Source organism: Glycine max, chromosome 17, assembly GCF_000004515.6.
Source record: "Glycine max cultivar Williams 82 chromosome 17, Glycine_max_v4.0, whole genome shotgun sequence".
In the NCBI taxonomy this organism is placed as follows: Eukaryota; Viridiplantae; Streptophyta; class Magnoliopsida; order Fabales; family Fabaceae; genus Glycine; species Glycine max.
In genome coordinates, this window is record NC_038253.2 from 33,749,754 (window position 1) to 33,760,131 (window position 10,378).

The 10,378-nt window shown below is 33.8% G+C and overlaps 1 protein-coding gene and 1 long non-coding RNA gene across 5 annotated transcripts; one reads left to right on the plus strand and one right to left on the minus strand.

Annotated features, from left to right (window-relative positions):
* Window positions 1-1,041: 1,041 nt before the first annotated feature.
* LOC100499816 (uncharacterized) lies at window positions 1,042-3,037 on the minus strand. 4 transcript variants are annotated; one of them, NM_001249490.2, is given in 6 exon segments: window positions 1,042-1,324; window positions 1,864-2,000; window positions 2,095-2,198; window positions 2,379-2,474; window positions 2,590-2,662; window positions 2,956-3,034. In NM_001249490.2, coding segments are annotated over 5 exon segments (480 nt in total). In that variant the 5' UTR covers window positions 2,650-2,662; window positions 2,956-3,034; the 3' UTR covers window positions 1,042-1,241.
* A 4,902-nt stretch (window positions 3,038-7,939) lies between these two features.
* Window positions 7,940-8,815, plus strand: LOC106796787 (uncharacterized). The gene is made up of 2 exons (XR_001385912.2): window positions 7,940-8,091; window positions 8,589-8,815. It is a non-coding gene; the product is annotated as an uncharacterized lncRNA (long non-coding RNA).
* The last annotated feature ends 1,563 nt before the right edge of the window (window positions 8,816-10,378 follow it).

The window sequence follows — 10,378 nt, forward strand, 5'->3', positions numbered from 1 at the left end:
TGATTTACTATTTGCTTTATTATATTATTGAAATGTTTAATTGGTATGTTATTTGTAGATATTTTATTATTATTTTTATATGAAGTAGACTCTTACGAGTTTTCGAGTTGAATCTACAAGTTGAGTCTATGGAACTCTCACGAGTTTACATAAACTGTCGAGTTTGATAACCTTATTGTAGGTCTACCGTCTGCGCGTGAAGGCATAACTGAGTTGCAGAGATGACTTTCAGTGGAGGTATGATTGTTTGTGCTGGGTACTATTGGATGAAGATGGAGAATGAGGAAATTTAAAATCCAACTTATTTTGATGGAATTTTAAATTCCTGGTTTTAACATCGGATTACAATGCTAGAGAATTCTTTAAATCCTTCTATTAAATACCCAAACAGAACATTTTATTGGGTAGCAATCAGAATACCCTTGAAAATTGCATTGTTCTCTTCAAATGCTTTATCTAAACACAATGTTAAAGATTCTTTTTGTCACCATTTTAGTCCTATATAAGGACCTATGTGGTAATATAATATTCTAGATCTCTAAGGGACTAATTTGGTGACAATCTTTGGAGGACTAATATGATGATTTAAATGTTTTGAAGGTCTAATTTGGTGATCAAAGTTTGTTAAGAACTAATGCGGTGACATATGTAACTTCAGAAGATCAAATTGAGGATTTGATCAAATATAAATATAGTAACACCATTAAAAAAAAGTCACCCAATAAGTTAGTCTTCTGAGTTAGCTATTCTCAGAGGCTTTTCATAAAATTGAGATAAATTTTTTTTTACCATTTTCATGCAACCTGACTTTGTACAGTAGGTTTGATGAAACAGGAAGAAAGAGTTCCACCATATAGACTGTGACATGAGATTAAAAGGCCTTTGGGGGAGGGAGAGGGGGGAATCTAGCTCAAATAAAACATGAATGGATGAACCCAATTAATTAAATCACTAGAACCATAACAATCAAACAAGTTTTTTTTTTCCAATTTCCACTCACTTCAACAATTATGGAGTGAAGGTGAAGTAACCGTCCTTAAAAGGAGATCACATCAATTGAACAGGAAAAGATAAAAACAAATTATTAGTTTTTTAGCTATTGGAAACTCATGATCACATTAAACACAGAAATTTGAAAGCAATTTAACAGAATCACGATAAAGAAAGCCTGTGACAAACTCACTCCATATCTTGTTCATCATGATAGCAACTACCTAACTTGAATAAGGTACCTAATCTCCTTAAAGCTCAGGCATGCCCCTTCCTGTTTTAGCATCGTAAGTCTTCTCCAAGACAAGATCCATTGGAGTATCTTTGGGACCAACTGCCAAAAATAAATAACAAATAGGATAAGATATTTTGGGTTTCTGAAAACTGTTTAAATGTATATTTGGAATAATTGATAATTGAAAACAGATAAACTACATTATCTTTGACCAATAGGCTTCATTATCTCTTCCTTGTAGCAAACAGAGAAAACCAATTTCCACATTTTAAATACATTATCAAAACTGTTACGTTTCACAAAGAATCACATTCAATCAAGTAAAATAAATATTATACTTCATTCTCAAGTACTTGTAGAAGCCAAAATCACAAAAAAGAAGCATATTTGGAAACTTGTTTCACATAATTGATCATAATAACCATCGACTATACCTATAATTAATCGATATAATCTCTAAAATTAAACCAAAGTGATCAGTAACTTTCTCTCTCTAGTCTACATAAGCCACATTATGGGCTTGTTGTACACACCTTTCTCATTTCAATCCAAGTACATTTTCAGTTCCTCACTTTCAATCAATTATCTCTTGGTTCTTGCCATGACAAGAAAAAAACATAAGCTTTCTAGATACTTACGGACAGTAGGTCGTGGGGTAGTTCTTATCATTAAGATCTCAGGCCGAGGGATTATGGACCCAGATGATCCTATTCCTCTTGATACTCTGACTTTAGTACCATCTTCAAGATATTTGTGTCCAATCTTGCAAGGCTTCCTGCATAAGTAAAAGTTGGTTAATTGATGTGTCATCCCCAACCTAAGGAGATGCAATCACCAGTTCAATTTTCTCAACAAATAAATGTGCATACCCTGTCACTGGGTCAAGAACTTGCACATTGGAGGCATGGATTGGAGCTTCAACTGTAAAGATGCCCCCTTCATGACCTTGCCCTTGCTTGATGTGCTTTTTCACCTATAAATTTACACAACCACATGTTCAAATCCCAATTACATAATTAATAAAGATTCTGATGCAAGACACATTGATAATGGAGTGAAAATTACAAACACTTCCGCAAAAGCTATAGAATATTGGACTTTAGAACAATAGAATGCCTAAATTGTGATGATGAGTGCTGTGTTAATCACTCACCAGATTTTTACCCTCAACAATGACACGATTCTGAGAGCGAATGACACGCTTAATAGTCCCAGTCTCGCCCTTATCTTTGCCCCTTATTATCATAACCTGTTACAAATGAATAAATGCATGAGTCAATAACTATTATTTATTTCAAAATAAAAGGTGAAAGTGGGAAAGAACAAGCAACAACATATATGGTGGAGGATTTGGCTTGGCTTACATTATCCCCTCTGACAACTTTCCAGTGCCTAATGAGTTTCTCAGCAGCTTTCCAACCCATTTCACAATTCACTCTAAAATCACAAAAGCTGAGTAAAAATCTACAACACAAAGCAATTTGAATACAAAAACTTAACAATGAAACCTTCGAGCTTCAATGTGTGATAAACTCTAACAAATAGTGTTTCATTTTAACCTTTTCAGTTCTCACACAAATTATTAAAACCAACATGCTCGATTTTGATAATGATATATTTACTACTCCAAAAAGCTTAAATGAAATGGTTTTGAAAATGAAACTGACGAAATCGCTATACAGATTAGTAAGCAAAATTTCAGATAAATTAAAGAAGAACAACTTAAGTACCAATCCGAAGAGAGAAAATCGGGAGCAGCGCCCTAGGGCTAGAAGCGAGAGCTCACTGTGTATTTTTATTATCAGACGCGACTCAAACGGCGTTGTCTCTACCTATTAGTTATGATTATGAATTTTTTTTTCTTAAGTTTTTAATCTCTCAAACTTAATTTTTTTTATTTCTCTGAGTTTAAAATTATTATTTTTTATTTTCTGGAATTACTAAATGTTTTTTTAGTCTTTTCCATAATTAAACAAAAAATAAAATTAAAAATTTGAGGAAATGTTTTACTGGCTGAATTTAATTTTTAATTTATATTTTAAAGTATAATTTTCTGATAATTTAAAATTATCAAAATCAAATTAATAAAAATAATTAAATTGATTTTTGAATTGATTAATAAATTTTTAAAGCAGAAAAAAATAATTTAAATTTGAAGGATTAAAAAAATTAAAATATGAAAAATGAAAAAAAAACTAAAATTTGAAGGATTAGAAAGATACATTTAATTTTTTTTGTTGCTTCTTAGATGATTTTGGGCAAAAATATGTCTATTTCGATTTTTGGGTTCCTTATAAGATTTTCAGATAAATAAGCCACCCCCACGCGTCACCTCATATGGCGTGCATGAACGCGCCAAACTCATTTACTCGCACACACTTCACTCACTTCGTCTATGTTTCTCCTACTATGCAACACACTCCTCCCATCATTCATTTCATCGCCGCCACCGACAGCGTCGCAACCACCACCGCCTCAATGTCTTCACACCCACTCATACTCTCTCTTTCTCTCTCCTCACACATGTGCTTATCACAATATTCACTCATCCATGCACTCACCAACTTAAACACTCACTTTTTATTAGTTTTGTAGCACCGAGGACCCGGCAGATGTCCCTTCGTCTCTGGCGACGCACACTTGCACTCCATACGCGACGCCAATTTAGGACTCCGTCGTGCCGAGGGTGGAAGCTTCTCGAACCAAATGTTGCACCACCAGAATCCGCCTTTCAATCCAAGGTCTCATCCGCCTCCAGGGCCTCACCATCACCGATCGTTGTTGTGTCCCTATCCACCGTAGTTCCGTTTGCCTCCGCCTTCTGATTATGGGCCGACGTTTTGTCTGCCGCCACATCTTCAGCCGCGACTGCCAGATTATTGAGATTGGGAGCTTGCTCTGACGCTGCTAGCGCCTCCTTATTGTGGTAACCTCACTCTCTTGTGTGATTGTGGCTTCGGTTTCAATCCTAGGGGTTTAGGAGGAAGTTGTTTTAGGCGTATTGTGAATGCTAATTTTTTATTCCCAAAAGTTGTTGCGTTGCATTGTTCATCCGGTTAGATTATGTTATGAAAATGTAATGTTGAGTGGTTAAGTATGAGTTCTGATTGGTCAAGCATTAGATTTAGGTTCTGACTTTTGATCGTTAATTTTTGTTTATTTGAGAAATCAAATGCCAATAAAGAACAATTTTTGGGATACATAGTTTGATAAACGGTTCTTTAAAAAAATTAAACGTTTCCTAGATTATCAATTATAGGAAACCAACAACATCTTGAAACCTATTATTCTCACAAATAATAAATAAATAAATAATGCGTAATTTTCTACATAGGGAAGCTTCTCTCCGGTGTACTTTGATTTCCTTGGAAGACGAGAAAAACATTTTACTCCCTTGACTATTCTACCTCTCTAAGTTTGTGATGGTTATAGATTAGAGAGAACACTTTTCTGTCAGGAATGAGACTTCATTTCACGTTAGTGGGTATTAACTCCCTTTTATAATCATTACTTTCATCAAGTAGCAGTTACCTCTAGAAACTTTTCCTATTTAACCCAATTACAATTTACTCTTTAATTATTAATTATTTATTTATTAATCCCTACATAAGTCACATTTCTCTCACATGAGACATCAATTCTAACATTCTCCCACTTGGCTTATGTGATATTACTAAACATTATGGACTAAATAAATAAATAGATTAAACTAACATAATGCGCATTAAAAAATGACTAAACTATTTTATACATTGGGTACATCATAATTTCATGATTAAAAATATGAACCAATTTGAGTCATGGTAGTTGTACATCACCTAATTGACACAATCCCTTTCATGTACTACAAATTAGTTTTCTCCTTAATATGATCATTAGTTAGGACTACATAATTGATCTAACATAATGTCTTTATTCAAGACAAACCTGTTAACATTACTCTAACACAAACATACATGCAAACATAGAGAACAGGTAATTAGAAACATATCATAAATGAGCTCAGAGTGTCAGTAAAAATACATAAGGTAAATTATACTTAATGATCATCAATAACAATAATGTCCATATTTTTAACATGTTCTATAAATGTCTTGGGCGGTAATCCCTTTGTCAAAGGGTCAGTTATCATAAGATTTGTGTTAATATGTTTTATTGACACTCTTTGTTTTTGAACTTCTTCTTTCACAACAAAGTACTTCAATTTCATATGCTTAGCACCCTTAGAGTACTTGTCGTTCTTAGATAAAAATACTGCTACGGAGTTATCACAATACATTTTCAACGGTCTAACAATACCGTTGACAATTCCATGCCCTAAAATAAAGTTCTACAACCAATTAGCCTAAATTGTAGCCTCAAAACATGCTACAAATTCAGCTTCCATGGTAGATGCAACAACAACTAATTGTTTTGCACTCTTCGATGATACTGCTCCTTCGGCTAAGAAAAATACAAAGCAAAGAGTGGATTTTCTTGTATCCACACATCCAACAAAGTCTGAGTCTGAATACCCAATCACTTCGAGGTGATCAGACCTCCTAATGTAAGCATGTGATATTTTGTTCCCTGTAAGTATCTTAGAACTTTCTTTGCAGCTTTCCAATGTTCCATTCCTTGATTACTTTGATATCTGCCTAACATTCTAGCTGCAAAGCTTATGTCTGGTTGAGTACAAATTTGAGCATACATAATACTCCCAACAAATGATGCATACGAAATTGCTTCCATTTGTTTTCATTCCAGATCATTTCTAGGACAATGTGCGAGACTAAATTTGTTTCATTTCTGAATTAGAACAGGTGATGTTGAGCACTTTTTCATCCTAAATCTCTCTAGTACTTTATTGATATATGCTTTCTGAGACAAGCCTAACAATCCTTGTGATCTATTTCAAAATCTTTCTATCCCTATCACATAGCTTGCCTCACCCATATCCTTCATTTCAAAGTTACTAGAAATAAACTTCTTAGTCTCATGAAGAAGACCAAGATCATTAGTTGCAAGCATTATATCATCAACATACAGGATTAGAAAAATAACCTTACTCCCACTGACCTTCAGATATATACATCGATCAACAATATTTTTCTTAAATCCAAAGGAAACAATGGTATCATTAAACTTCAAATACCATTGGCGGGAAGCTTGCTTAAGACCGTATATTGATTTCTTTAATTTGTACACCATGTGTTCCTTTCCTTCAACTGAGAACCCCATTGGTTGGTCCATATAAACATTTTTTTCTAAATCTCCATTAAGAAAGACACTTTTCACATCCATCTGATGTAGCTCCAAGTCATAATGGACTACTAATACCATGATAATCCTAAAAGAATCCTTCCGTGAGACCGGTGAAAACGTCTCTTTATAATCAATGTCATCTTTCTAAGTAAACCCCTTAGCAACAAGTCTAGCCTTGTAACATTCAAGGTTGCCATGAGAGTCACATTTAGTCTTGAAGACCCACTAACAACCAACTCTCTTACAACCCTTTGGTAATTCTACAAGATCCTAAACACCATTATGTTCCATGGAATTTATCTCTTCTTTCATGGCATTTAACCACTTCTCAGAATTATCACAGCTTACAGCTTATGAAAATGAAACTGGATCATTATCATTAATGCTTAAGTCTATTTCTGTTTCATGTAGGTATACCACATAGTCATTCAAAATAGCTGGTCTAATTTCTCTTTGAGACCTCCTTAATGCTACTTCTTGTGATTCTTCTACAATAGGTTCGTTGTGTATCATAGGCTCATTATTGTGTTGTGCTTCTTCATTATTGTTTGTAACAATAACTAAAGGAGCAATCACCTTACCACTAGAGGCACAAGCTAAAGGGACTAGCACTCTAACTTCTTTAGTTTCCACTTCTCGTGGAACTATACTCTCATTTATTTCACTATTTTCAATGAACCTTGCATTTCCAGTTTCGACAATTTTCATACTATGATTAAGACAATAAAACATATTTCTTTGTTTTTTCTGGATAACCAATGAAGTATCCACTAATTGTTCTTGCATCCAATTTTCTTTCTTGTGGATTATAAATCCTTATTTATGTCTGGTAACCCCAAACTTGCAGGTGTTTTATACTAGGTGTCCTATTCATCCACAGTTCAAAAGGTGTCTTTGGAACTGCCTTACTAAAAACCCTATTCAACAAATACATGGTAATTTTCAAGGTATACATCCACAATGATACGAGTAAAGTTGAATTGATTAATATACTCCTAACCATATTCATTAGTGTTCTATTACGTCTTTATGATACACCATTTTGTTGTGGTGTACCAGACATTGTGCATTACACACAAATGTCATGTTTCTGAAGAAGCTTAGCAAATGGACCTGGGTGATACACCAACACACAACATACAAACATGATGATGCTAATAAAATTCTTAATATTATTTGGCAATTAAATATGCACCAATTAGTAGTATCTATTTCCTTTGGGTATATAAATAAAACTAATGATACAAACAAATCACCTACAATTATGTTCATTAATTATAAGAACAACTAATCAACCTTTGGGTGATCCATAAATGCCTTATAACAATGAATTTCAATTACCCATAAACCAATAATCATATAATTTAACATTCATTATTCTATGAGTAATTGAAATAATCATTAATATGAAATTAAATAACATTATATTACCTACACATACTTATTACTATTAACAATTCATAGTGTCGCGGTGATTTTTGGATATCAAGCTATTGATTAGCATTGACTCGCAATTTAAGATCACCACCGATCTTTTATTTTTCCGAAGAAAAGGGAGAAAGCTCGAAAAAACCCTATTTTTGAGAGATCAAAGGTCCGGGGGTTGGTTACGCAAAGGGAAGGTACTAGCACCCTAAACGTCTATAGTACTCTATAGGAACCTCTTGCTTATTTTATCTTTATGCTAAATTAATTATTTGTTTTGAAATAAATGCTCAAGTGTGAAAAGATTAAAGAGATAGGTTCGAGGGAAAGGAAAAGAAATGTTTTTGTTATTTTTATTGATTTGGAAAGACAAAGTCTTTTGCCTACATACCCGAATGGGATCAAAATCATGTAGTTCGGGGTAGAAAGTCAAGTGATTGGTTTTGATTGATTTTAAAGTTCGAAAAAAAGAAGAGTTTAGGCAAGATAAGAGGCCGAAAAGGCATAGAAGAAATAAAAGAAGTGAGTTCGATTGATTTTAAATTGAAAAAAAAGTTAGATTGATTAAAGGTTGATTAAAGATTTGATTAAGAAAGAAAGGATAAAGATTGACCCCTTTTTTGAAATTTCGATTATGGAAAGTTTTTTTTGGTTTTTTTGTTTGACTCTCTTTTTTTTTTTTTTTTTTTTTTAGTTATACGGAGATAAGTCTAAACGCGCCGGATCCCTTAAAATGACGTTGGATCAAGTGAGGGCCCTTTTCCTCGGATACGGTTCAAATCACATGATCGTCCTCGGCGGAAAACATAAAAATAAATGTGAGTGTCGGTGCAGATTCTCATTTTTATTTTTATTTACATTGGACCTAGATACATTCTAATTGACAATAATAAATAAAAATTTCAAATGCATTAAAATAAATATGCTAGAAGAAATAATAAAATGCATGAAATACAAAACAATAAATACATATGGTGCATAAAATAAATAAAGAAAATAAAACGCAAGACATAAAAATAAATATGATGCTGGAAATAAATAAAAGAAAATAAAAATGCAAGACATAAAATAAACATGATGCTAAAAATAAATAAAAAATGCAAGACATAAAGATAAATATAATGCTGGAAATAAAATAAAAGAAAATAAAAATGCAAGACATAAAATAAACATGATGCTAAAAATAAATAAAAAAAAATGCAAGACATAAAGATAAATATAATGCTGGAAATAAAATAAAAAAAGAAAATAAAAATGCAAGACATAAAATAAACATGATGCTAAAAATAAATAAAAAATGCAAGACATAAAGTAAATACGATGCATAAAATAAAAATAAACAAAATAAAAATGCAAGACAAAAAATAAATATGATACTGGAAAATAAAATGCAAGACGTAAAATAGATATGGTGCTGGAAAATAAATAAAGAAAATAAAAAATGCAAGGGCATAAAGTAAATATGATGCATAAAAAAAGTAATAAAAAAAAAAAAAAAAAAAAAAAAAAAAAGAGAAGAAAAGGGGGTGCAGAAAGTAAAATACTAGAAGGAACAGAAAAAAGGAAATGGGCTCAAAATAAAAAGTGGGCTTAACAGATCAAATCTGAATCGTCAGATTGATCGAAGCGTCCAGATTTGATCATGGGGAGGCACAGTCTTAGCCATTAGATCTTAATCAAACGTCACAAGAGAAGAAGAACAAAGTAAAAACCAAGAGGTGAGACGCATCTGATCAAAACAGGGGATAACATTGGCCGTTAGATCTAGGATCTAACGGTTCAACCCTGATGGTCCATGGGGACACAGAGATCCGCGTGCACCATAGTATTGGTCATGGCAGCAGTATAAATTCGAAAATAAACCCTAAAATAACATAAATCCAATTTCTTCCTCTCTCTAAAGAAACGCTTCAGAAGCTCTCTTCTCTCTCTAACCACACACCGCCGGAAGCTGTTTACCGGCGCAGTGGCTGGCCGGCCATGGGTGGCGGCGCCGCCGCGTCGGAAAAAGAAACTCCTCCTTTTTTTTAAAAAAACTACATGTTTTGAATTCCTTTTTTTCCCTAGTTCTCAAATCCACCGTTATTTTTTGAAAACCAATACTGATAAAGCCTAGATCTAGCCTTGAATCTTAGAAGAAAAAAAAAAAAGTGAACTACCTTTGTTCTTATGTTATCGTTTAAGCTTCAGAGTGGAAACGGTTACAGTTTGGGTTGTGTGGGTGTGGGTGTCGGCTGATGGTGGTGGTTGGTGTAGGCTTTAGGCCGCGTGAGTGAGTGGGTTACTGTGTTCGCGTGGGTTTCTGTTCTAACGTTTCGATTTCTAGGGAAGGAAATGAATAGTATGAGCAAGATGATTTTGGTTTTTTCTTGTGTTGGTGGTTCACGGAGGGGGAGGGTGGCGCTGAGTGGTGGCTCTGAGTGGTGGCTCGTGGTGGCTCTGAGTGGTGGCTCTAGGCCGATGGTGGTGGTTCGCGGAGGAGGA

What these genes read in the sequence shown, in the direction of transcription:
- LOC100499816 (XM_014769287.3), bottom strand. Translation starts at nt 2,649, where the DNA reads ATGGGTTGGAAAGCTGCTGAGAAACTCATTAGGCACTGGAAAGTTGTC. An exon ending in TTGTTGAGGGTAAAAATCTG is followed by an intron (nt 2,199 to 2,378) that starts GTGAGTGATTAA and finishes GTAAATTTATAG; the next exon opens with GTGAAAAAGCACATCAAGCA. An exon ending in TACCCCACGACCTACTGTCC is followed by an intron (nt 1,325 to 1,863) that starts GTAAGTATCTAG and finishes TATTTTTGGCAG; the next exon opens with TTGGTCCCAAAGATACTCCA.